Source organism: Podarcis pityusensis (genome assembly GCF_964106645.2).
Source record: "Podarcis pityusensis genome assembly, chromosome: 11".
NCBI classification, from domain to species: Eukaryota; Metazoa; Chordata; class Lepidosauria; order Squamata; family Lacertidae; genus Podarcis; species Podarcis pityusensis.
In genome coordinates this window covers 61,452,792-61,480,693 of record NC_138036.1, presented here as the reverse complement: position 1 = coordinate 61,480,693, position 27,902 = coordinate 61,452,792, and the positions used below count along the sequence as shown (strand labels likewise).

The 27,902-nt window shown below is 43.2% G+C and overlaps 2 protein-coding genes across 4 annotated transcripts in view; one reads left to right on the top strand and one right to left on the bottom strand.

Moving 5' to 3' along the window:
* LOC308458952 (cytochrome P450 1A1-like) overlaps positions 1–19,273 on the top strand; it is a 29,964-nt gene extending 10,691 nt beyond the window's left edge. The window contains exons 1-7 of one of the 3 annotated variants that reach the window (XM_080973835.1): positions 5,614–5,675; positions 7,955–8,791; positions 10,929–11,052; positions 13,487–13,576; positions 13,668–13,788; positions 15,413–15,499; positions 16,850–19,273. In XM_080973835.1, the coding sequence (XP_080829961.1) occupies positions 7,973–8,791; positions 10,929–11,052; positions 13,487–13,576; positions 13,668–13,788; positions 15,413–15,499; positions 16,850–17,132 (1,524 nt within the window). In that variant the 5' untranslated portion in view covers positions 5,614–5,675; positions 7,955–7,972 and the 3' untranslated portion in view covers positions 17,133–19,273. Of the gene's footprint in view, positions 1–5,613; positions 5,676–5,747; positions 5,796–7,954; positions 8,792–10,928; positions 11,053–13,486; positions 13,577–13,667; positions 13,789–15,412; positions 15,500–16,849 lie in introns of those variants that run through there. The other 2 variants (XM_080973834.1, XM_080973833.1) reach the window with 2 other exon arrangements.
* Positions 19,274–23,725: 4,452 nt separating this feature from the next.
* LOC308458857 (uncharacterized protein) overlaps positions 23,726–27,902 on the bottom strand; it is a 39,281-nt gene continuing 35,104 nt past the window's right edge. The window contains exons 10-12 of the mRNA XM_080973719.1: positions 27,359–27,471; positions 26,820–26,927; positions 23,726–24,830 (exon numbers count right to left, since the gene is read on the bottom strand). Coding sequence (XP_080829845.1) covers positions 24,642–24,830; positions 26,820–26,927; positions 27,359–27,471 — 410 coding nt within the window. The 3' untranslated portion in view covers positions 23,726–24,641. The remainder of the gene's footprint in view (positions 24,831–26,819; positions 26,928–27,358; positions 27,472–27,902) is intronic.

The following is a 27,902-nucleotide window of genomic DNA, read 5'->3' as shown; positions in this document are numbered from 1 at the left end:
ATTTGTTTTATAATCTCATATATATGTATATATATTTGGTGTAACCTACCCTGGTAAAGGGCAGAAATCTCATAAATAAAAGACACCCTCCTTATTTATTTGTTTCATAAACTTTATACACCGTTTGATTGTAAAAAACTACAAAAAGATAAAACAAGAAAATCTAGAAAAAAATCCCAAACATATCTTGAGGATATAGAAGTTAAAATACTAAAGCATATTAAAATTACCTCAACTTTCTAAGCATCTGGGTAGACATTCTTCAGTCTGAGAAATACCTTGGAAATACCCCGTCTATGCAAATTTAGAAACAAACACTTGCATTTTTTGTTTTTGAAAAATCATTAACTCCTAAGTACTACTGCATTACTCAAGTCTTTTGACAGATTAGTCTTTGGAAGGAGAAAATAAATAAGAAACTTCAGATACAGCAGCACACTTGGAAGACAACAGAAACTGAGGTCCCTGAAACAGAAACCTTTTAATAAGGAGTGGTGTAGAGTTCAGAGTTATCCATTTCAAAAAAAATATTTGAGCATTCACTCTGTTTAAACTTTTGTTGTATCAACTTGGGCTTTTTTCTGAATTATTCGAAGATGTTAATTGGGGGAGTAGAGATTGTGCCTTTAAGTGCCTTTAAAAAACAATCTACCATCCCAATGTGAATGCAATACTGCTCCCCACAATGCAAAACTTTTGTCTGATCTTCTAGAATTACAGTGACTATTTCTTTGATTTCTTCACTGAATTACTACCAGCTAAAAAAAAATTAAGAAAATAGGCTCACTCAGTCTTTCCCAACCTGGTACCTTGTAGTTGTTGTTAGACTGGAACTCCCATTAGCCCCCCCTAGCATGGCTGGTCATCAAGGATGCTGGAGCTCCCAGGATTGTGAGACCAGGTTGTTGTGCTTCTACTTCTCTTAGGCCTCCTTTCTGCACTGGCAGGAGATGCTTGCTTTTTTCTGCAGTCCCTCCTCATCATGTTCACAAAAGAGAGAAACACTGAATGCTTCATTATGGAGCATTCCTTAGTGGGTGGTGCTGGCCTTTGGTGCATAGTGGTGTGTAATGGTGCTCTTCTGATGGTGCTACCTCTGTCTCCTCAGTGGGGCTGCTGGCTAGCTTGGCACCCCCACACAGTCACTCCAAGTCACTTATGTCTACTTTGTATTTCTGTAGAATACAAAAGTGGCTTGTGGTGAGAGGGTGGGGAGGAGGGGCTCTAGTCTGAGTTAGTAAACCTCATGTTGTGTCCGCTTCAGGTTACGCGTTTTCGTGTTGTGTCCCGTGGCAACCCGGAAGTACCGGAACAGGTTACTTCCGGGTTTCACCGTGGCGCTTCGGCTTGCATCAGTTCTGTGTTATGGACAGGCCTCCGGAACTGATCCCGTCCGTAACACAAGGTTCTACTGTATACTGATCCTGGAGATACTGTGACGGGTTGACATCTTTCCTGCAAGCAGGTTTTGGTGGTGGTGGCTGATGATCAGTTGTTCTTGACAGTGGTGGCCTTCACAGCATTGGCACCTGTCCATATAATGTGATTCCCTGAGTGGGAAAAGAGAAAGGCATCATCCTGCATTCTATTTCCAAGCATTTGTTGTGGTCGAAGATCTCTGGCGGGCTAGGGACAGAGGTGAAAGCTGTTTCCTGGTCCTGCTGGATCTCTCAGTGGCTTTTGATACCATTGACCATGATTTCCTTCTGAACAGTCTAGAGGAGTTGGGAGCTGGGGGCACTGTTATGCTGTTTATGTTTCTACCACCCAGTTGCTGTGCTGGGATGCGGGTGGCACTGTAGTCTAAACCACTGAGCCTCTTGGGCTTGCTGACCGGAAGGCTGGCAGTTCGATTCCCTGTGATGGGTGAGCTCCTATTGCTCGGTCCCTGCTCCTGCCAACCTAGCAGTTCGAAAGCATGTTAAAGTGCAAGTAGATAAATAGGTACCCATCCGGTGGGAAGATAAACGGTGTTTCCATGCGCTGCTCTGGTTTCACCAGAAGCGGCTTAGTCACGCTGGCCACATGACCTGGAAGCTGTCTGCAGACAAATGCCGGCTCCCTTGGCCAGTAAAGCGAGATTTGCGCCGCAACCCCAGAGTCATTCGTGACTGGACTTAACGGTCAGGGGTCCCTTTACCTTTACCTTTATGTTGTTCTAATGAGTTACATCATAGTAATTTTGAGAATCACTGTCTCCTGATCATTTTACATTGCTGCGGTAACATTCATCCCTTTATATATGTTAGCTGTGTGGACTGGTCTGCGATCCCTTGACATTTTCTTCTACTCACAGTGCAGCAGCTGCAAAGCGAGACTGGCTGCCTTGCAGCGGGGTGTAAAATGACCAGGAGACAGTGATTCTCAAAAGGTAAAGGTAAAGGGACCCCTCCTATGGACAGTCTACAGTGTGCCCCCCCCCCAAAAAACCAATATGCATAACTAAATTACATGTCTGAGAAGGCTTGTTGAAATAAAGGTGTTTTCAGCAGGCACCTAAAACAGGAGGAGAATGCCTGCCTAAGGCTAACAGGCAGGGAGTTGCAAAGTGCAGGGACATAAGATGGCTCTGTGAAGAAGGAGTGCTCCCTTCCCCAGGCACAAAGTGATAAAGCTTCCCTGGCTTTACTCTCATTATATCAGATCACCACAGTCACTGCTGAGACACAAGCTTTTCTTGATGTAGTGCAATGACTACAGGAGGGAATATTGGTTTGAGATGGGGGTGTTTGGGACTCCCCACTGTGGCAGAGGCCCCTCTGGTCCTATCCATGGTGGAAGAGGGCCTTGTCAGGCCCCACAGCCTCCTTCTGACACACATGACATCACACGTGTATGTCACACGTGTGACATCATGCACATTTGACGAGCCCTCCTAATTCTGTGTGGAACTCGGCGCCTCTGCTCAGCACCATTCAATTGGCCCTCAAGGAGTGGGAGAGGTAAGGATCAGTCTCACCAGCTCCAGTTCCCCAGCCCTGCTTCATAAATGGTGTGCACATTTAGCCCCTGGATGTGGATACAGACTGTGTGGCAGGAAAAGGAGTTTGGCAAAATTAGAGGCTGGAAAGAGAAAAATGAGGTAAATGAGGAAAAACTGTGTCTCCCTCAAAACAGGCAATACTGTTAACTTTCAGAAGATGCAAAGAAGGACTGATTTAAAACTAGTTTCTTTTTTTAAAAAAGAAAACACGTGGAGCAAGTGCATCTGAGCAAATGAGGTAAAATGGCTATTCCAGCAAGGATGTGTTGCAGGAAAAAAGTATCAATTGCACCTCCTGGTGGCAACCCAAAAAGTTTTCTTTAAGAGAAGTCAGGATCTTTTCTGCACAGGGAAGGTGTGTTTGTGCATATATATGCTGAAAATAAGCTTTCAAAAACTATTGAAATTTCAAATTTGGCAAGGTGTATTTTCTTTTAAAATGTTTTATTTAAACAAGAACATACAGTTCAATAACACACAAGAACAAAAAGAAAAAAGAAAAAGCAGAGAGTTCAAGTAGGGAAGAGTAGGTGCAAGCAGAGGGGGGCCCTCTGTTGGAGCTGGATTCTCTTCTGCAGGCCGTCCTGGGCCCAGGGGGGCTGAGAGGGGAGGACCAGAATTGCACAGGTTTCCCGATCGTGTGGACATGGAGCGCATGAAGGTTAAGAGCGGAGGGCTTGGGGAAGGCACATGCACACCCACAACCTCTACTCACATTGACCCACCCCCATTATTTCAGTGTCCCAAGAGGGATATTTTAACAATATGTTGACACCCTGTAGGGTGTCCATAGGAGGGCAACCTAGAAAAGGAGTCCTTTGAGGAATGGTTGAAAGAGTTGGGAATGTTGGGCAGGCCTAGAAGCAGTGGGTAGAAATGCCTCCAGCGCAGAGCGGGGGGGGGGGGGGACTTGGTGGCCTTTAAGATGCCCCTCTGTGAATGAATACATTGATTTCCCCACTTTCAGATGTCTTCAGCTCCTTCTTTTTCTTATTGTTCCAAACCACGTAAAGCAACTGGTAAGACACATTGTGCCCAGGTCACATCAGTCAAGAAATTAAGATGTATACGACAGCTATAAAATAATAATAAAAGATTAATGTTCAACTTCTGTTTGTGCCTACTCCACCTGGGATATTGCCATTTGATATTTTAAAATGCTAAATATGCGTTACTATCATACCAACTCTAACCTGCATAATTAGGAGATAAGGGTCCTTATCTGATCTCTATGGGTAAAGTTCGTTTCCAAGTTCTCCAGCTCCCATGCTGTGGCATGTTTGCTGGATTTGTGCCAAGGCAAATCTCTTTCCTGAAAAGTATTTGGTGGGTTATATAACCTGTGGAGAGAAGAATACGCAGAATCAAGACAGTATACCAGTGGTGACTGTGGCAACCTTTGTAACTCAGGCAATGTGTTATGTAATTGCCAGTCCCTTACTATTTGAAGAGTAAATATCAGGAGGCACCATGGATGTTAGTGCAGTCATAGGAATGAAAAACACAGTCATATAACCAAAGTTTATCGGCAAAGTCTCATCTGCAAAGGAAAAAGATGCAGCAGAAGAAGTGCATTTTTCAAAAAGCCAAAAAAGTGGAGCCTAGCTGAAAGCAGTGGGAAACTAAGGCCTGGGGGCTGGATACAGCCCAGTCGCCTTCTAAATCTGGCCCATGGACAGTCCGGCAATCAGCGTGTTTTTCCATGAGTAGAATGTGTCCTTTTATTTAAAATGCATCTCTGGGTTATTTGTGGGGCATAGGAATTTGTTCACCCCCCCCTAAATATAGTCTGGCCCCTCACATGGTCTGAGGGACAGTGGACCGGCCCCCTGCTGAAAAAGTTTGCTGACCTTTGGCCTAGACATACAGCACAATAATAAGTCCTACTGAATTGAGTGGGTCTTACTCCCAGGTACGTTGAGTACTGCAACGTACTGCAGCCTAAATCTAGATCTCACCCAACATGTTCAAAATTACATGACTACATAAAGACTACCATAAGGTTACTAGATGTCCCTGTTTCCCAGGGACAGTCCCTGGATTTACAGCTTTCTCAGCATTCACATGTATGTAGCGAACAATAAGTGTCCCCAGATTCACTGATATTTTTTTTGGTAACCTTAGACTACCACCAGCCTGGTAAATATTTCTTGTAGGTAAAGGATGGAGAACTTCTGGCTCTCCAGTTTTTCTGGACTCCAAGTCCCATCAGCTGCAGCCAGTGTGGCCAAGGGGGGGAGTTGCAGCCCAACTCTCTCTGGAGGGGAAGGTGAACACTTCCTTTCTGCACCAGTTAAATTTAGAAACTTGGATTGCAGGACTTTGAGGCACTGTGCTTTCTTTTTTCTTTTTTAAAAAACAGATTTAATTCTGTCCACGTCGAATGGGTCTTTCTATGTTTCCAGCAGCTCTTCTTTTTATATGTAAGTCGCCTTGAGTCCCATTAGAGGGAAAGGCGGGGTAGAAACATATGGATACGGACGAGGATGGTCAGGATATGCAAGAGGTTCCGCGTGCACACAGCGCCCTCTAGTGGCAGGAGCCGCACGCGGCAGCGCCCCCCGTTTCAAAGGCCGCGGGCTGCGCTGGCGCCCTCTGCTGGAAGCAGCTGGAAGCGCCGCCGCCGCTGGCCTTGCTGGGCGCGCGCGGAGGCGGCTCCGCCGAGGGGGAGAAAAGGAGGCGCGCGAAGCAGGTGAGCCGCGGCGAAGGGGGGCTGCTTTCGAAGCCACGGCTTTCCTGGGCAGATGGGGGGGGGCAGAGCAAAAGGGAAATGAAGAAGAAAACCCTCGGTTTGCTTTGGAGAAATAAAAAGGTGAAGGCTTCCGAAAGCGGCCGAGAGACGTGCCTTTGAGCATGTGCAGAGTCCCCTTTGAGCCGCGTTTTGCAGGCGGGACTAGGCGGGCTCCTTCCCCGTCGGGCAAACGCCAAGAGACCCCGCGAGTCCCACGCGGTTTCTCGTCCCTTGGGCTCCCTGCTGGTCTGTCCCCGGAAAGTGGGTCCCTTGCGGGCTGTACTCGGCGTCGCTCCTGGGCTGCCCTGGATAGATGCAAAATGCCTCTTCCTCAACACGGAGTGGCCACGACGAGTCCTTGTAGCCTCCAGAGGTTTTGACTCCAGCTCGCATCAGCCCAGCCGGGATCCAGCCTGGTTGGTGGCTGCTTGATTATGGAGTGTCAGATAAAGCCAAAATAAAGAGCTCAGAAAAAGGAGAAGGGTCCTTGCACCCAGGGGACCCCCTTTGCAATAGACCCCCCCAACAAATATCTTCACAAGTTATCTCCAGAAAAGATACCTTTGACACGATCTCCCGTTTTCTCTTTTATTGAAGAACAGGATATTTTAGTGCCACCATCATCACAGAGGTGTCTGTGGAGGGGATATATTGAATGAAAATGCATTGTATTGTAACTTTTGAATAAATGTGGGGGGAAATGGGAAAATGGTTAAATACATTTCTGTCTCTATCAACCCTGATATTTCTCTATTGGAAAACGTTGTGATAGATGCAAAACCCAAACATTTCTTGCTTTAGCTCTTTAGAGGAAAGCTTATGTGTAGCTAGGAGAGGGGAGATTTAAACTACTTGTTTATATTTTGTAAAGCAATGAGTTATCCAGAAATCCTGTCCTTAAATTAACTTTAGTTTCTTCACACGCCTCTTCATGATTCAGTTTATGGGAGAGAAGCTGAGACTGATTCCAGGAATTCTACACTGGAGAAGGGACAGTGTGCAGTAAACAATTCTTGCTTTAGAGGCACAAGTGGGGGAGCCAGAACTTGGTTCAAAGTGCACACTGTTGCAACACTGCCATAAATATTTATAGAGGTGGAATTCAGCTGAATCATTGCCAAAGTGCAGACTTCTCCATCCATAAATTAAATAACGACATGTTCTGGTTTTTGGATTTTTTAAAAAGAAAATAGTTTGGGATGAATTTGCCACTTACTATGTTTTCCCCAAAACAATTACATCTCATTCCATTTATTAAATAGCCAGCCTTCTGTTTTGCCTGCACACATTCTCAAAGGAATCATCCCATGTTGCTTGTTCTGATCATCTCATTTACAAGATAGCCGCTTTCAGGGGGCAATGGATGGTCCTCATCTCCCCCGCTGGAATCCAAGCAAGTCTTATTCCACAACCATTGCATCTCCTAATATCCCCATTGCTTCTAAGTTGGCACTGAAAGGCCAACTTACATTATTTAGAGCCAGGGCTAAATCCAGCCTACCACTTGACTACCACCCTAGTCATGGTTTGTGGAACAAGGAGGAGGCCACGTTTGGATGACCAAATCCTGTCTAAGCAGGCTGTGCACACACTTCAGGCAGATTAACAGTGCAAAAATATGGGTTGGTATTTTGATGCTGACAACATCGTATGGATGCTGTGAAAAGCTTGTTTGCTTGAGCAAGACTGATCCCACAATAAGCAGCCATCCAGAGGTACCGCAGGGTTGCTGGCTGTATATTATGAACAACTTGGCTTTGGTGAAACATTGCTGTGTTCCCCAAGAGATATCTAGACACATTTAATTATTTGGCTCTTCTGTAAGTATTAGGGTGCTCTACCCAATAAAAGGTGCTTTTGGTTGTAATTTAAGAGTCAGAGTTGTATACGGATTCTTATCTAAAATGTAATGAGTTGGGAGTGTGCTTTGCCACTAGATAGATTGATAGATAGATAGATAGATAGATAGTGGTTTTACCATATGATATCACTAGATACAAAAGTGTGGGAGAAAGATCCTAGAATCACTTGTAGATGGAGAGATTGTGGCAACCAGAGAAATCCTCTGAATTGCATTGGGAAGGGGGGGCATGGAGATAATGCGCCACGAAGCAAATGGGTTCTACTGTGTAGAAGGGTATGGAGCTGCAAAATGTCTTGCTGGAAATCTATGTATCTATACATGTCTGTAAGTTTTATTTTATTTTAAAGGAGTTTCAGTCTGCCATTTTTCTTCTCAGGTATTTTCTTATTTGAAAATGAATTTTACAGCTGAAGACGTTTCCTTTTCAAAGGTGACCGTTGCCTTCTTTACGGTGGCTTCCATTTTAATTTCTATACGAATTTTTATGAAGAGCAAGCAACCTCGGCCGCCAGGACCTTGGTCTCTGCCAATTGTGGGGAATCTTCTCCAGCTGGGAGAGTATCCCTACATTTCATTTGAGCGCATGCGGAAGAAATACGGAGATGTGTTTCAGATAAAGCTGGGAATGGTACCAGTCGTGGTAGTTAATGGACTGGATGCAGTGAAACAGGTGCTGCTTAGAGATGGGGAGAGTTTTGCTGCCCGACCTGACATGCACACCTTTTCTTTTTTTGCTGATGGAGAGAGCCTGTCATTTTCTGTGAAGTACGGAGAAAGCTGGAAGCTTCAGAAGCAAATTGCCAGCAAAGCTTTAAGGTCACTCACCAAATCAGAAGCCATGTCTTCCACGTGCTCTTGTCTGCTCGAAGAGCATGTTTGTGCTGAAGCTTTGGAACTGGTGAAAACCTTCGTGGAGCTCTCCAAACAGGCTGGTAGCTTTGACCCTGCTGCCTCCACTACCTGTGCAATTGCGAATGTTGTCTGTGCCCTCTGCTTCAACAAAAGGTATGACCACGATGACGAGGAGTTTCAAGGCATGCTTAAGGTAAACGATGATTTCATAAAAGCATCAGGTGTCTTCAATCCAGCTGATTTTATACCATCCCTTCGTTACCTCCCGCTTCCTGCTGCAAAGGCTGCTCGAGAGTTTTATAGGAAGTTCAACAACTTTGTTGCAAAACGTGTAGAAGACCACTACACCACATACGATAAGGTAAGCTTTCAGCTGTGGAGGCGGAAAACACTGGGGGTGGGGGTGGTTCTTCAGGTAGCATGGCACTTATCTAACCAAAGCATGGCAGGAGATTACCCCTGCCAAAAACATTGAAAGGGTGAATACAGGAATGCAGAATCTTTCTGTTCAAACACTGCATTTCTACAGTTTGTGGCAGAGTAGAATGGCAACTTAGATCACATTTCTCATATTAACATTCCTAACATTCCAGACATGTGGAAGGTTGACATGTGTTTTAATCTAGTTTTCTGCTTATCATTGATTTTAATCACTTTTGAATGTTGTAAACAGCTGTTTTAAAAATAATTACATTTTTTTTGTAAACCACTTTGAGGATTTATTACAGTCAAGTGGTATATAAATCTTTTATTTCCTGGACATGCAAATATTCTATCTAGTTTCTCTAACAGCTCAAGCATACTAGTTTTCAATGAAATATTTTAAAAATTATTTTTAAAATTCTGATCTTCTTAAAAAAATGAAATGCATTGTAATGAAGCGGCTCCCCAAATGAAAACAACTTAGTTAAAGAAAACTCAAATTAAAATTAAAAACGCATTACAAATGGAGCAGTAGCAATTAAAAGAAAAAATAGAAGCAACAGGGCAGAGAAAAACAAGAGGCAGCAAATCAGTTGGGCTTAAAAACCTCAAAGAGCCAGGTGTAAACTAGACACTCAAAGAGCAAAACACTGGAGCCCCACAACCAAAATGGTTGCACTTCATATGGGGAAGGATTCCCTGCCCCACCACTTGGGTTCCTAAACCATGTAGGGCTGTAAAAGTAAGAATCAGCATCTTGATTTGAGCCTAGAAAGTAATAGACTATGCAGATGATGGGAAGTTGGAGTAGGATGCTGTGTATGACTGTTGGTAGATGCTAATTGGGCAATAGCATTTTGCAGCAGTTGATGCAAAATTGTACCTCCCAAAACTGCCATTAGCTCTGGAGGGGAGACTGCACAGGCACAATGCTGGTGTCTGTATCCCTGGCCACCCCCACCCCCCATCTCCACCCCCTGGAGTTCTGGGATACTGATTTTGTATCAGGAAATCTGAGGAGGGGGAATGTTGCATATCAGTTCTTGGCTCAAAAAACATACCAAAGTACTGTGTCCAGTTCTGGGCAACACAATTTAAGGAGGATATTGACAAGCTGGAATGTGTTCAGAGGAGGGCAAGCAAGATGATCAAGGGTCTAGAAACTCTACGATTCTATGATACCTGCTCCAGAGACTAGGACCTGAACCAATGGCTTCAAGTTACAAGAAAGGAGATTCCTACTAAACATCAGGAAGAAATATCTGATGGTAAGAGGTTGTCAAGCAGAGGTTGGATGGCCATCTGTCATGGATGAATTAATTGAGATCCCTGTGTTGCAGAGGGCTGATCAAGATGACCTTCAGGATCCTTTCCAACTCTACAGTTCTGTTTCTGTGTGCATTGTAAGGGGAAACATTTTGAAATGCACATTTTTATGTACGGTGGTACCTCTGGATATGTACACCTCCAGTTGCGTATCCTTCAGGATGCAAATGCAGCAAACCCGGAAGTATTTTTCTGGGTTTCACTGCACGTGCATGCGCAGAAGCACTCTACCATGCTGCACGCATGCACAGAAGCGGCACCTCCGGTTGCAAATTCCTCGGGATCCAACCAGAGCTCCGGAATGGATCCCATGCACAACTGGAGGTACCACTGTAGTTTAAAACAGAAGTCACAGATTAATGTGACTTCTGTCCAGCCTTATGTGAGATTGGGAGAAGATAACACTTGTACTGTCAAGAGAAATACCATTAGCAGCATTCTTTTGTGTGTATTGAGTTGGCAGTAAATTCCTGTGACTTTAATGTTGCTTAGGCCAATAGCTTGCTATGAAGTCAGGCTGGGATTGTTGCCTAAGGAATTTATCACTATGCTTGACATTATTAACAGCTGATACTTGCTGCTTTCTTTTCCAAAATAAATTTTGTCCTAAGAGTCTGAAGCCCTTGATTTGGCTGGGAGGGGAAAAAACAAGATAGACTCGTTATATGTAGGATTAAACAAATTGTAGGTTGCCAAGTAAAAAGTGATTGGTTGAAAATAGCATCAAGGGTTTTGTTTGTTTCCTTTAGAACCATCTCAGAGACATCACAGATGCCCTCATTAGTGTTAGCAATGAAAAAAGAGAGGATGGGAAAGCTGCAGCTTTATCTCAGCAGAAAATAATAGTTACAGTCAATGACATTTTTGGGGCTGGTAAGTATGGAACATTTTTGCCACTCTGAGTTTTTAAACATGACCCTTAAAACACAGCTGCCTGCTGTTGACAGCTGATCTTTTAGGGCTAGAGCAGGTGAAATTTTTGTAGGCACCATATAAAGGCTTCTATCTTTGTTGGTGGATAGACTTAGTGTGACTTAAAATTCATGAGATTTTTAAAAAGTATACATTAACTAATTGTATTTTTTTAAAAATAAAATATTTATTGAAGTTTAGACATTGCAAAAAAAAGAAGAGAAACAAGAGAAAAATATAAGCAATAAACAATTACAAAACCTCAAAGACAAAAATAAATACAGTAGTACAAAACATCAACAATACAAAAAAAGAGGGGAAAAACCCAAAAAAAGAACAAACAAACATACAGAAGAACCACATGTTTTCATATCCTTATCTTTCATTTGCTTATTTCCTCGACTTCCTCACACCTCCTTTTTTGTATTCTAGTTCAATTAAATATTCCAGCAAGTCCTTTCCCTCTTTCACAAATTTAGTTCCATAATTTAACTTAACGCAATTTTAAACTTAAATTTACCTCTTTACCCAATATCAATCTATTCATACTTAATTCTTTATAATATTTCTACTAAAGTCATATAACTTCTTTCCAGCATCTTTCTAACATTCATTAATTTTAGAATATTTCTGTAAATAAGCTTTGAATTTTTTCCAATCTTCTTCCACCGACTCTTATTCCTGGTATCGGATTCTACCAGTCATTTCCGCCAATTCCATGTAATCCTTCAGCTTCATCTGCCATTCTTCCCTGGTGGGTAGGTCTTGTGTCTTCCAGTGCTTTGCAATGAGTATTCTTGCTGCTGTTGTAGCATACATGAAAAAACTCTGTCCTTCTTTGGCACCAATTGGCCCACCATGCCCAGGAGAAAGGCCTCTGGTTTCTTTAAGAAGGTATATTTAAATACCTTTTTCATTTCATTATAGATCATCTCCCAGAATGCCTTAATCTTTGGGCATGTCCACCAGAGGTGAAAGAAAGTACCTTCAGTTTCATTGCATTTCCAACATTTATTATCAGGCAAATGATAAATTTTTGCAAGCTTGACTGGTGTTATGTACCACCTGTAAATCATTTTCATTAAATTCTCTTTTAAGGCATTACATGCCGTAAACTTCATACCAGTGGTCCATAACTGTTCCCAGTCAGCCATCATAATATTATGTCCAACATCCTGTGCCCATTTAATCATAGCAGATTTCACCATTTCATCCTGAGTATTCCATTTCAATAGCAAGTTATACATTCTTGACAAATTCTTAACTTTAGGGTCTAACAATTCTGTTTCCAACTTTGATTTTTCCACTTGAAAACCTAATTTTTTGTCCTGATTATATGCCTCCATTATTTGATAATAATGGAGCCAATCTCGCACTCTGTTTTTTAATTTTTCAAAGCTCTGTAATTTTAATCTGTCACCCTCTTGTTCCAAGATTTCCCAATACTTCGGCCATTTGGCCTAACTAACTGTAGACCTCTTGCCCAGTGTCTTCTGTGTAGATGGATTTTGTGTCATTGTCAACATGGACAAACTTTAGCAAAGTGTGTTAATTTTTTCCAACACCTAAAATATGGAATTGGTTTCACCCCCTAAAATGGAACTCAACATAATCCATTTTAACGTTTGATAGGAAAGTACTGTTTGACTGAACATTTTCTTGGACCATTGCAAGGGGTAGAATTGCAAAATTGACTGTCAAACTGGGACTGGTTGTAAATTTCAGCAAAAATGGATCTGTGACCTGATTTAGGCATTTGGCTAAATAAAATTATGGCCAGAAATTGAGGACCTGATGACAAAAACTCCACCCTACAAAGCGTTGCAACTGTGGGGAACAGAAGCGTTGAGTTGTGCCCAACATTAGGGGAGTCCGTCACGCATGTGTGATGTCACATGCACGCCATCCCTCCCACCCGGCTCAGCCGCCGTCCCCCACCGCCCACCACCTTACCTTTTGAAAGGCACCCTGGCCATTGTGAAAGGGACGCACAGGGCAAAGACGCCTTACCCTGTCACAGCCCTGGCAGAAGATGCGCATGGTTGTGGGATTTTGAGGGTGCCCAGCCCCCTTCTTGAAAATTTTGCGGGTCCTCGGCCCCCGTTACAGAGCACGCCTGGTGGGGAAAATGCTCGTGCAGGCATGGAAATATCCAGGACCTGGATTTAAGTGAACCATTAGCAATTACCAGTAGTACCAAAACATATCAAATCATAACTATCTAGTCAATTTTATATGGAAATGTATGGATGTATTCCATACATTCGTGATGGAATATCTCTTGGGATTTGTGCATTATGCCTACAACGGATTTCAGCATATAGAAATACCAAAGTGTTGTTTGCAGAATAATAATTTAACCACAACATATCCTGACACTTCTTTTATTTTGTAGGCTTTGCTACACTGTCAGTATGTTTGCAATGGATATTTCTGTACCTGATAAGCAATCCGGAAATTCAAACGAAAATTCAAGAAGAAATTGGTAATGTTCTTGATTAAATTGATTAAATGGAAAATTGAAGCAATCCTGTGAAGCCCATTGCTTGAAACATGTTCCATTTTGTTCTGTGCAGATGCAAAGATTGGAGAAAGACCATCAAGGTTTAAAGATCGAAAAGTTCTGCATTACACAGAAGCTTTCCTTCATGAAATATTTAGGCACGCCTCCTTCCTGCCCTTCACTATTCCTCACTGGTAAGAAGCAGAGTTGGAGGGTGGTTTTGTTTCAGAGTTCTGCTCATATGACTACTTCATGTTTTCCATGGTGCTGCCAGCACAGACAGAACTGCCAAGTTACCTTAACTGACCGCATGGAATAGTTAGCACTCTGCCCCCCCTTCCCTTACTTCCCATCACTGGATTCTGCCTTAACACTGGGGCTTGACCACAGAAGTAATATTCCAGATAATTTTTGCCATCATCGATTGAATTCTGTGTCCAGTAGAGTACTGAAGAAAGAAGTGTCTTATTTTATGAGGAGTTTCCCTAGCTTATAGGTAAAAGATGTGGCTTAGGATATTTGTCCACCCTGTTACAGTTCCCTTAGATCCCCTAGCCATCCCCCAATACTATAATGCTCTTAGCCCTAAAGTGACCAATTGCAAGAAAGCTACTCAGGCAGAACTGTTTAAAATTCACCACCAGCACCACCAAAAAAGATTTATTTGTTTAAGTGGCCTATATTTATTTGTAAATAAAACACATCAATTAACAAATAATAATGCAGGGGTTGGACATCTTTAATCAAACAATTTGAAGAAAAAATGAGTGCCACCCAAATTCAAAATCCACCAGGATGAGAGTGGATCCTGTGCTTTCCCGGCTGAGCTGGGGCTCAGCCAGAGATATGCTAGCAAAGTCCATTACCTCAGCTCAGCTGACAGTATTTAAGCCACCCAAAATGGGGTGGGAGCAGGAAGAGAGACTTGCACCAATTCAAAATCAATTTTGTCATGTGACTTAGCAACCTTTAGGAACTTAGCAAATTTATAAACAAGATTAAGTGGGAGAGTGAAATTTGAGGATGAAAGCAAGAACGTGGGAGAATCAGTCGGTCTTGTAAGCTGCCTTATAAACTTATTCTCTGGGAGCCTCGCTAAGAACCAAGCTACATTCTGGATCTCCTGATGTTTTCAACTTTTTACTTTAAAGTAGAGTTTGGGAGGAGGCAGCGCTGAATCACCCTCCCCACCCAGATCTCTGCTGTTAGCCCTCTCAGGCAAAAACTCCACAGGTACATGGCTGAAGCTTTGAGGGCAGTTTAGCTGGAGAAAATGTTCATGTTCAGAATTCAGAAAAGCTGCGTTAAGGTGAAACCCAAAATGCTTCAGGAGATGTAAGCATGGAATGCCTGTACTACAAACAGGGCAAAATAAGAAACCATTGCTCAGCTCAAATGAAAAACGGGTTGTGGGGTGTATTTCTTCTTTCGTTCATCTTGTTTTATTTTAACAATGAATAAGGAAAACAGTATTTCATTCACATGAAACGTTCCATGACATTTGGAAAGCTCTTAAATCCCCAACTGGAGAAGCCAAGATCTGTAATGCTGGTACATAACAACATAACATCTAAGTGACCCTTTATGCCAGCAGTGATGGACCCAGGCCATTCTTGGTGGTTCCTTTTGTTTGTACCATGACAATCGTAGCAGGAAGTGTACATCAGTGTGGAGCAATCCTAAATTATATTTCTGAAAGGTGGGGGCCACGGGTTGATCTCTCACCACTATCTGTAGATTGCTGTGAAGCTGTTGTGCAGCTCCACATATCAGTGTTGAACAAAAGTGATGTGTATGCGCTTGTGTGTTTGTTTCCAGTACCACCAAAGATGCCACTCTGAATGGGTACCATATTCCCACAAAGACTTGTATCTTCGTTAATATGTATCAAGTGAATCATGATGAGTAAGTAACAATACTATTTTAAAGAAAAGGCATTATAGTCAGGGTTTGTTTTTTTCTTGTGTCTGCCGTGCATAAGCTTGGAACGTAGGGTGGACAGGGCGTGACGGAGAGGGACTTGTCTTGGGGGCATGATGCATTTCTGAGCATGGCAGGTAGAAGCTCCTATTGGACCATTGGGCAGTAACACACACCTGGTCTCCAAGCAGAGACATCCCTGCTGCTTTCCAGGCAGAGAGTGGAAGAGGAGAGGGGGCAGGGAAGTCAGTGCTGTGTGGTCAGACTGGCAGGAGTGCCACGTTGGCTGTGCTAGTGCACTGGCAACCCCATCCAACCATCTTAGCAGCTGGCAACTGTGCCACTACCAGGAGGCAAGGTGCACAGTGACGTCCCTCCATGCTGGCTGCTCTTGACTCCCACCTTGTGGCCTCTTGTCAGTGGAAGCCATGCATCTTCCCTGTTTGGTTGCTATCAGGGATTACCTTTGCTTGTTAGGGATAGTGCCTGTGTCCTCTCTGGTTGCAGCACTGCAAGACCTCCTCTCCCAGCAACACAAGGGGCATTTCAAGCACCTCCCAATACAGGGGAGGGCAACCATTTTTCTCTTGGGGGCAATCTGTTAGAGGACATCAGTGGGTCAAAGGCAGTGGTGAGCAGGACTGAAACCGAATGCTTTCTCTCTTTCTGAGCCCATCTCTCTGTGCCCCACTGATAGGAACATTGGAAGGTGCTTTATACCCAACTGCTCCATCGACTTCAGTATTGTCTACAGAAGGGCAACCATTGGTTGTCCAGATGTTGTTGAACTACAACTCCTGCGAGCCCAAACAAGCAGTGGCCTCGGATGACGGAAGTTGTAGTTCATCAACATCTGGAGGGCCAGAGTTTCCCAACACCTGCTCCACACTGACTAGGAGCAGCTCTCCAAGCACATTCCCAGCACTACCTGTTGGGGATTGAATTGGGGACCATCTGCATGCAAGAAGTGCTCTGCCACTCTCCTGTGATACCTGCCTTTATGTGTATATCCCATGGATGGGTGACCTAATCTCTACTTCCTGTTTGCTTTTGAGTCTTTTCATCAAATAAAGCTTAAGACTTTTATCAGTTCCATTTCAAATTCATCTCTGCCTCCACAAGGGACATTGTTTTTTTTCCATTTTAAAAGTGGGCTTCCAAAAATCTGAATTAAAAATCTCAGTGGAATATTGCTTTCTTCATTGCTTAGGTGTGGCTAAATTATGTGAAGCATAACTTAAATTAAGTGTCCTACATTGACTATAGCAGCCAGCTTTGCTTCTTGTAGGAGTTGGGACCTCTAAAATATGGTGTGTTCCCCCCTTTTCACAACAGATCTTTATGGGAAGACCCTTACTTGTTTAAACCAGAAAGATTTCTGAATGTAAATGGAGAGCTCAACAAGAGCTTGGCTGAGAAGGTATTGATCTTTGGAATGGGAATACGAAAATGTTTGGGAGAAGAAGTCGCCCGCAATGAAGTCTTTGTCATCCTCACCACCATTTTGCAGCAGCTGAGGCTGGAGAAACCTCCTGAAGATCATCTAGATCTGAATCCAATTTACGGGCTGTCCATGTCACCTAAACCATACCGAATTAAAGTATTATTGCGCACTTGATTGTGATGAGGGCAACAGCTTTGCTTTCAAAACTCAATGATAATGCAGTATGAACTAATGCAGTGAGAACTAATCCATGAACCTTGTGCGACTATATTGCATCTGTCAGGAGAACCATGCTGGGTTTTTTGCTTATTATGATTTTTTAAAATCACTCTGATGACAGGTATGAGATTAGCTAGAGAGTGAATTTAATCCAGGCTCTTCATGAGCAAGTTGCCCATATATCTTTGATGTTTTGTCTTGCAGGGCATAGAACTATGGGAGGAGGGGACATGCAGATGAGTGAAAGGGTGAAAGGCTCTTCTGCAGTACCAAGACCCTGAGCTGGTGGAGGGAATTGCTGCTCTTAACTTGGTCTCCCGACAGGGGAGCCAACTTGAATAAAATACTGTGGGGGCCCAGGTAAGCCCCACACCGCATAATTGATCACACGATGCAGTGCACACACACCATTTGAATGGGAAGGCCCATCAACTTTGTGGAGGCCCCCTCAAATATTTTATTGTGGGGGCCAAAGCCACCACAGCCCCTAGGCGTTGGCTCCTATGTCTCCTGATGTTACATCTAATGGCTTCTGTAAGAAGGTGACCCAGAGGTTTTTGAGCCCACAGCTTGATGAACCACATTCTTTCTGTGGCTCCCCTGTTGAAGCCACTTACACTGGGATTCCATTACAGGAAGTGGGGATTTCCCCATAAGAGAGAGAACGAAGCTAAGAAATAAGGGGAATGTGTATCTAAGCAAAGAGATGAAAGCGAGAGACTGTTCCCTAGCATGTGAAAGAGGGCAGAGAAAGAGACTGAGAGATCTTACTCTGGAAGGTATTGGGCACCATTCTGAAACCTGGTGCCTGTGCTGAGCTGATGTCAGCTGCAGTTGAAACCATCCGGGCAGCACCAGCTTGGGGAAGAGGTTGCAAGGTGTTTGGCCTCAGGACTCTTCTCCACCCTTGCCTTCTTCCTACCTTGCAGTTTTTCCCTGGAGAAATAGCAGTAGCAAATGGATATACTTCCCCACATAAAAAATCCATTGCTCTTGTAACAAGGTAGCTGTAAACTGTTACCTAAACAACTTTCCATGGTTTCGTTATTGTTGCCAGAATCGGTTATGGCTGATGCAAGGCTGTTGCTTCTTGCATGCATCTGACAACGTGCACTTGGGTCCTCTATAGGCTAGGCCCAGAGCTTTCCCCCCCAGGGGGTACTCAAAGATACGCAGTACTAGCACCTCTTTTGTTGCTCCTGTTAAGAAGTGTGACGCTTAGTGTTAGCAACTTCATGGTGACTACTTGCACCTATTTTTCTAGGGAAAAGAAGCACTGGTTGGGCCAAATAAAATTTTTAGATTTTTGAGATGCCACCAGTCTTGTCATTATTTTAAACTATGTTTGCCTTATTGTTTTACATTAGTTCATTGAACAATTGATAGACAGCAGGGCCAGCTATATCTATAATGTAAGCCTAGGGTATTCCACTATTCTTATGCGGATATTCTTATGAGGCAAAAGCCATTCACCTGGCCTGAACAAAAAGTTCATTTAAAAAGCAAGTAGGTGGCAGAGGCAGTCACAAAACACAATCTTTGACTTCAACCAGAATGAATGTGGAAAGAATTTTCAAGATTGCTTCTAAAATAAAATGTGTTGGCAGTTCTTTATCCTCCTGAGGCTTGTTGAATGCTTGAACCAGCCTTCCTCAACCTGCAGATGTTTTGGACAACAGCTCTAATCATTCTTAAATAATCTCTAACAAGCTCTGTCTGTTTCCTTATGCTCTGGTTTGGATCACTGAGATCGTCTGATGGGGCACTTCTGGTGGTTCCCGATGCCCATGGAGTTTGAGTGGCCTTTACTAGGGACTGAGACTTTAGTGTGTCAGCCCTGCTCCGTGGAACTCCTTGCTAGTAGAGACTTGGCAATTTTCATTCCTGCTGCCTTTTGGATGCCTTTTAAAAATGATTTTAGTCAGACCTTTGCCACGGGAATTTCTTTTCACTAACCAGTATTAATGTTTTACCTGATGTTTTTATTGACATTTTTATTCTCCTTATTGTAATTCTGTATGCTGTATTCCACCTTCTGCCCTGCTGTGGAAGTGTAGTCTATAAATATTTTAATAAATACACAATTGACAATGCTGGCTGTGGCTGATGCGAATTCTAATTCAAAAGACCGGATTGGGGGAAACTTGCCTAAGTTTAGGAAGGGGGTAGCAATTTGGGTGGGGGAGGAAAGTTTGAGAATAGCTTGTTCTCCAACTCCAAGGACAATCCTTTTCAGATCAGAGACTTATATTCATTCTCAGCAGACAGGGACTAATATCAAGAACTACTTCACATTAATTTTGAAAGGAATGAGCTGAGAGCTTCAAAGTTCAAACTCATGTTCCATTTGTGTGAGCCTAGTTGGTGGGCAGGCTTCTTTCAGTCCACACTTGAAGCAGTAATGCAGAAAAAGGAAAATTCTGTTGCGATTTTCTTGAAACAACATATTGAAACAATTTGAATATCTCTTACAGCAAGTTCTTTTCTCCAACTCAGCTGAACTCTTCTGCTTTTAAATGCTTTTCTATATGCCCTGAGTGCTCACTGGAAGGACAGATCCTGAAGCTGAGGCTCCAAGACTTTGGCCACCTCATGAGAAGAGAAGACTGCCTGGAAAAGACCCTGATGATGGGAAAGATGGAGGGCACAAGGAGAAGGGGACGACAGAGGACGAGATGGTGGGACAGTGTTCTCGAAGCTACCAGCATGAGTTTGACCAAACTGCGGGAGGCAGGGGAAGACAGGAGTGCCTGGCCTGCTCTGGTCCAGGGGGTCACAAAGACATGACTAAACAACAACAACAACATATATTTTTAGCTTAATCTCCACTCCTGAGTTTCCTGCTTTGTTGAACTCCTGGCACTTATCTTAACTGTCCCTGGAACTGTTGCATTCGCTGTTTTGAAAAATGTTGGGAAAATAATGTTTATTACTTTGTACATTAGAAACAGGCATATTTCAGTGGATTTCTTTTCTTTCGGTGTTGTGTGGTTTGCAATTTCACATGAAGGCTCTCATCTCTGCTATACTTTCTGTGCTTAGAACAATTTCTGTCCTTTTAGCAAAATGGGTACAGTGCATATTTTCCTAACAAGCTTCATTAATTGATCAGCCAAAAGCATATTCCATGTACAATAACAAGCACAATGTAATTCTGAGAGAAAAATGGCAAAACTGGTAATGAAATAGACAGGACAGCAAGAAAGGTCATTGATAACATTGGGAGGTAATGAATGTTGATGGCAAGGACCTGTTCTTCGTTTACCTTGCTTGAAATAATATATCAAATTCTCTGTTAGACTGCCAAAGGTGTTTGACTGTTACGCCCCGGGAGGGATGGCGATTGGACAGATCAGTCTCTATCACTTTTGCACATCTTCATCAATCCTATCTGCCCTCTTCTGTTTTTCATCAAAAAATTAAGAATGAAAATTAGCATATTTCCTCACAAAATACACAGTTCTAAATCCCCCTGGCTCTAAACTAAGCATTTTAAATGTATATTTGCTGCTTTATTGAACCAAGAACTGAAACACAAACTTTGGAGACGTGCAAAATGCAAAGCATAACTATGTTCTGATCTGCACTTTAGTGTGGGATGTGGTGGCATAAGTTAGTTCTCGCTGGAATTCAGAAAGATTTGCTACAGGTTCAGAGTTTCAGGTGGTAGGTAAGAGGGCAGGCACTGTTGCCTGGATGCATCTCACCAGAGAAGAGGGCTTGGTCACGATGGTTAGCTGAGGGACAAGACCAGTCCATGAAGACTGGCTCTTTTTCTCTCATATGAATTCCAGCCTGGGAGAACTCTGGCCAGCTGCTTCTCATCTCACTTTCTGGAGGCGTGATAGGTGGCACAGCACCATAACAGGAGGGAACAAGACAGTTGCAGTCTAAGCTGAGGCCAGATCCATGAAAGGATCCCAAGTATGCAGAGTGGACAGTGTAGGAGGGAGGACTGGGTAAAACTAGTACAGCTGGGCAAAGTTAGAATGAAAACAAGGCACGGAGCCAAGGAGCTCTGTACTTTTACTGCACAAACTGCCATCAGGAAGAGGAAGTGTGTGTAGAAGGTGGAAAGAGCAGATTTTACATGTTCAAAGTAAATAAATAACTTTAGCTAACTATATTTGTTTTTAAACTTTTATTTATCAGTGCTTGAATCATCATTTTATGTATATTTGCTTTTTAATTGGTTTGTGGATTTTAGCTATATGTTATCTACAGTTGTATTTGTGCTCTGCAGAGTTCTTTGATCAAGCAGCTTGTCAATCTTATGAATAAATCTTGAAAATGTACCTTCTTAGTAAGTGATCATACAGAGAATATGTCAGCAATATGCTTTGTGGTGGGAAGTAGGATTTTTTAAAAATGTAACAACCAGTATCTTCAGCTTCTTTCTATTCAGAAAACAATCATATGTAGATAGAATGTGCCATGTACTTATGAGAAAAAGGTATCACTTAAAAGTGGTCAGTTTTGAATCCCTGTGGTGTGTTTTGACTATCATTTCATTTACTTTTAGTTCTAGCCAATAATGGCATTCATAAGTTATTTTCACATCATTCTGCCTGTTTAGCAGAATGAGCTGCAGCTCTCATTCCTCACTGGAGAAAAGGGTTCAAAAACTCTCATTTCTGCTTTTGATTAGCCACAGCTTGCTATGTTATTTGGGCCTGGAACAGTGGTTAATATTGATTATTATAAGTTTATACAAACTCAGTCAGTAGAGCAAGAGACTCTTAATCTTTGTGTCATGCGTATGGGGCAAACTATTCCTGCATTGCAGAGGCTGGTCCTCAGTCCCTCCCATCTCAACAATTCTATGATTCTAAGCTGGATTCAGTAACAGTGGTTTGAAGCTGCCTAGTTTGGAACAAACCACAGTTAATGTTAGCTGCAGTTGGCAGGCCGTGACAGCTGATGGCTAAGGAAAGTAGGGCAGGAGAGGTGAATATGTGAACCTGAGGTTCACAGTAGCTCACTAAACCAAGATGACCCCTTTTTGGAGCGAGGGCTGCACTGAACCGTACCCAACCCTCTGGGCAGCACATGTCAAAGGGGTCCTGGCCCCAGAGCAAACATGGCCAAAGGAGGTTTTAAAAATGGACACATCTGAGGGAGCTTTGGGGGGGGGGTCGCAAAAAACTTTTGGAATCACAACCTCACTGTGGGGTACCTGTGGAACTAGTCAGCTTTTCTTAAAATGGACAAATGTGGGGGTTGGGGTTGGAGGACAACAAATATATTTTGGCACCACAGTGTCACAGCAGGGGACCTTTGAGTGCTGTCAGTAAAACTAAACACGTTTTATTTTTACTTTTAAAAGGAAAAAGATGAGGTAAATGTTCTGTAAATGTTTGTACTACACTAGTATATTTCATATTGTTATCAGCGACTAACCTGCTCAAAGCTTAGTAAGTCAAGGTACCTAGATATCTGTAGGCTGACATGAGCCTAGTCAGTTTCCTTACTATGAACAGATGGATATATGATTGTACAAACAGCAGCAACTTGCAGCAGTCAGATAAGACTGGTTAGAGATTTCAACAACCTGGGGACAATCAAAAACCTCCCCCCTCCTATTTGAGAAAACATAAAGAAGGCATATCAAAAAGCACAACGTCAGGCAATACCAATGAGACGGAAACATGGAAGGTGCCTAAAGAAGCCAGGGTGGCTATCTAAAGAACTTTTAACTGAGTTAAGATTAAAAAAGGATGTGTACAAAAAATGGAAAAGCGGGGAAACCACCAAAGAGGAATTCAAACAAATAGCCAGCACGTGTAGACACAAAGTCAGAAAAGCTAAAGCACAGAATGAACTCAGGCTTGCTAGAGAGGTTAAAAGCAACAAAAAAGGCTTTTATGGGTATGTTTGTAGCAAAAGGAAGAACAAAGAAACAGTGGGGTCACTCAGAGGAGAAGATGGTGAAATGCAAACAGGGGACACAGAAAGGGCTGAACTCCTCAATGCCTTCTTTGCCTCAGTCTTCTCCGATAAAGAAAACAATGCCCGACCTGAAGAATTTGGAGCAAATGATTCAGCAGAGGAAACACAGCCCAGAATAACTAAGGAGATAGTACAAGAATACTAGCTTAGATGTACTAGCTTAGAGGAGGGCAACCAAAATGGTCAAAGGCCTGGAAACAATGCCTTATGAGGAACGGCTAAGAGAGCTGGGCATGTTTAGCCTGGAGAAGAGGAGGTTAAGGGGTGATATGATAGCCATGTTCAAATATATAAAAGGATGTCACATAGAGGAGGGAGAAAGGTTGTTTTCTGCTGCTCTAGAGAAGCGGACACGGAGCAATGGATCCAAACTACAAGAAAGAAGATTCCACCTAAACATTAGGAAGAACTTCCTGACAGTAAGAGCTGTTCGACAGTGGAATTTGCTGCCAAGGAGTGTGGTGGAGTCTCCTTCTTTGGAGGTCTTTAAGCAGAGGCTTGACAACCATATGTCAGGAGTGCTCTGATGGTGTTTCCTGCTTGGCAGGGGGTTGGACTCGATGGCCCTTGTGGTCTCTTCCAACTCTATGATTCTATGATTCTATGAAAAAGAAATATAAATAGCATTTAATCTAAGTCTTTATGTCTCTCTGTATAGAACATTGAAGTAGGTTTTCTGAGAAATTTTGAACAGGATAACTTTCCTGTGCAAATTAGGCTAATTTGCATAGGGTACTTTGCATTGCAAAATTTCAGTTGTTAAAGTGCTCTGGGGATTGTAGTTCTGTAAAGGGAATAGGCACTTCTTCACAATTCTCAGCACCTTAACAAACTACAGTGCCCAGGATTCTCTGGGAGAAGCCTTGATCGTTAAAGTGATAAAATAGTGCTTTAAATGCATGGGAAGAGTAAACTCACTGAATCTAACTTAGTCATGCATAGTAATTTCCTTGGGTCCACGCTCACAGAGCTGGCCCACCGATGAGGGAGGGGGAAGCACCTGCTTCAGGCAGTAGAAGCGCAAGAGGCGGCACCCCGCCTGCCCCACTGCTGCCGCTGCAGCACCCCCTCCCAGGCAAGAGGGAGGCGTTCCAGCACGTGACATTGCTGCTCATCTTCCCACCCCCAGGGCAGAGAAGACAAGCAGCAATGCTTTGAGGGATGCTCTGGCTCTCACCCAGTTCATGGAGATGGTGAGGGAGCAGAACATTCCTGTTTCGTTTTAGGGCAGATCCACACCAAACATTTAAAACTTTAAACCTTCCCTCCAAAGAATCCTAGGATCTGTAGGGTGTTTGGAATTGGAGCTCTATGAGGGTAAACTATAGTTCCTGATATTATTTTGGAGAAGTCATGTGCTTTAAATGTATGGTGTGGATCTGTGTTCAGAGACCAGTTTTGCTCACTATTAGAGACAGACAGTGTAAACTAAATCCTAGTCCAAAGAGCATTTAGGATAGAAGCATCAGCCCATATCTGGTCTGTGTCTTAACTAAGCAAATGTATCTTCACTAGCTAATATACAGTAGACTCTGTCAACAACATATCTGTAATTTGAGAGTTACACCAATGTCCATTTTGCAGAATGTCACTGATCTCTGTCTCCCGTTTCTGTAAAGACCCTTTGACCAGCTCCAAGGTGGCTTTCACTTCCAACAGAAGTTTCTTTTGTGGCAAACCATTATGCGCTTCCTCCATCTCCACCTGAGGGAGAGGAACAAATCTTGATCACCATCTCAGACAATTGAAGTGCTGTACCTAGCATAATGTGCGACAATGTATCTAAATTACCAAGACAGGCTGAAACTACACTGAACCTTCTAAACCTTGTTTAGAAGGAGATGAAATAAACCACACACTATTGTAATCTGAAGTAGCTCTTTCTTTGACTGCTCTCTCTCAGGGCTTTCCCAGATTTTCAGGTGTACAGTGCAATAAATAAAGAGTTGGAGCTTATTATTTGTGTGAAATCCAAATATATTCCTGCCTGGAAGAAAGTACTTCTGTTTTAAGGGTACTACATTTTCCTAAATCTGAGTCCTGGCTCCTGGCACCAGTGCAATCTGAAGGGCAGTCTGGAATGTGGCTGCCTGAGTGCAGTCTCTGCACTCTCTGCATAGTGCCAGCAACATCACTGATTAGGCACAGCACAGATCCCCAGCCAAAATCCATGATGGGACCCAAATATCCATTGCTTGGCCTGAAAAGAGGAGACTCGTATCAATACGCTGAGCCTATTTGTCTAAAGAGAAAGTCTGGTGAAGCCGCCCTCCTGTCCTCCCAAATCTGTTTCATTACTGGTTAAAAAAAAGAAGAAGGTAAAGGACCCCTGGACGGTTAAGTCCAGTCCAAGGCAACTATGGGGTTGCCGCGCTCATCTCGCTTTCAAGCTGAGGGAGCAGCATTTGTTCACAGACAGCTTTCCGGGTCATGCAGCCAGCATGACTAAACCGCTTCTGGCACAACTGAACACTGTGACAGAAGCCCGAGTGCATAGAAACACCGTTTACCTTCCTGTCACAGCAGTACCTATTTATCTACTTGCACTGGCATGCTTTTGAACTGCTAGGTTGGCAGGAGCTGGGACAGAGCAATGGGAGCTCACCCCATCGCAGGGAATCAAACCATCGACTTTCTGATCAGCAAGCCCAAGAGGCTCAGTGGTTTAGACCACAGTGCCACCCGCTCTCGGGCAGATATGATCTGCAGCAACAGGTGTGGGAAAATGGGTCCCGGCTACTAGAACCAGTGCACTGACACCAACTTGAGGGGGCCCTGGGGGCCCAGGCAGCCACAAAAACATAATTGTGTATGCTCAGCACACATTTTGTGGGGTCTTGGATGTGACTTCCAGGTCCCATCCGAGGCCCTTGGAAGTGGCGTCCTAGGCCTTGCAGATCCTCCAGTGCCACTTCTGGTTCCTCATGCAGAACTGTAGGCCTCATGCAGAGTCTGCATGAGGCCTACACTTTCCACTTTCAAGGCCTTACAAGGCCTCGGATGGGACCTCTGATTCCTCATGAGGTCCTGGACGTCCCACCTGAGGTCTCGCGGGGCCTTGAAAGTGGCGTCCTAGGCCTTGCAGGAACTCTGACGCCACTTCCAGGAGCGATGTAATCTGACACCATGACAACGTGTTACATCAGCACTGCTGGACACCCATGATCTGTGGCCCAAGTCACCACCTCTGAACCAGTGCTTCCAGAAATGGCTGAATGAGCAGTGTCAGGATTTCTGGATCCCTCACAGCAATAGGCTTCATGGAGTGGTGGCCCTGCACCACTGCTCTTCTGTGAATCTAAACTAAGATGACTCAGAAACCCTGCGGGCTGCCCTGTTCATGGAGAAGGGCACCCACGACACTCCTCCACCCTGCAGAGCTTATAACTGGGACCAGAATCTCTTTGGTTAATGAGACCAGAATCTTTTTGCTGTGATGCTTGAGCTGGACTTGCTTTTTTCAGATTTTACCCATGACACTGCAGTTGTAACTCCCGTATGAATCCCATTTTTGAAGGTTGAGCACTCCAATGTGCTGTACTTCACCTAGCAGATATGAGGTCCAGGCTCTTGAAGCAACAAGAGCAACAGAAGTGACAAGCAGCAAGTTTATTACTCCTGCACCAACCATATTGCCATGCATATCTGTGATTTAATATGTTCTGGCGAAAGGAAAGTGGATGGAAGGCTTACCACAACAGATGTAGACCTCTGAGCAAGCTCTGTAGTCTCTGACTCCTGTGTTGTGACATTAGACTTTTCCACCCCCGCATTATGGTCTGTGATTCCTTTTTCTGTTATCTGAAAGAAATTTGCTTTTTTATACATTCCAGTTTAATCACACCCGTTTTGCAACCAAAAGAACATTTCCATTTACTGCTAGTATAACTGTTGGCACTGCAGAATGGAATTTTGCCTCCAAAGGAATATTTGACATAACATCTGCTGTTTTTCTCCCCTGATTTCAATCAGATTTGGGTGAACAAAACAGAAAGTGAGCTTGGTGAAGTTTGCAAACTGAATCCATAATCAGCCCACATTAAACTCATATATTTTAGAACACTCCCAAATCATCTGCAGTTGAGTTCTGCTACTACAGAAAACACTCTAACCCATCTCTCTCCCAGTTAAGTGATTTATAAATGTATCAAATATGTAAAAGGAACTTATTTTCAAAACAGAAAAACTGACCATTTATTCTATTTCATCATCTGCAACACAAAGAAGTTTACCTCATCCGATATAATTAATGCCCTTCGTTGATCACAGGGTAAGTCCATTTGAAAATCTACAATTTTCTCCACTTTTTCAAGGTTTACTCTACTCCTCTGAAGTTCTTCAATAGCTGGGAGGGGGGTGAATAGGAGAATGTAACAACAACAAAGATAACTTCTAAAGGGGGGAAAAACAGTTCTAACAAAAGAATTGTAATAATAATTTTGAATAATTCTCCAGAGTTGTACACTTACTTGCCTATAGCTTCTATCATAGCAAATAGAACTATGATCCAACACCATTCACACAAAGAGCAAGTGGTATATTGTCTGGTTTGGGCTTTGCGATGCACACAAGCATGTGAAAGACAGCATTTTTGGGGGTGGGGCTGCAGCATAGTTTGCATGCTCAGTTATCAACCAGGGCTTCTAAAATGTGATAAATGAAACCTTGTGCTTTGGACATTGTCGGAGTCCTTTTGTCAACTCAATTTTTCAATTATGACATGATTAAAAGTCCACTGAGAGACTTCCCATTGAGCAAGAGACATTAGTTTGGAGC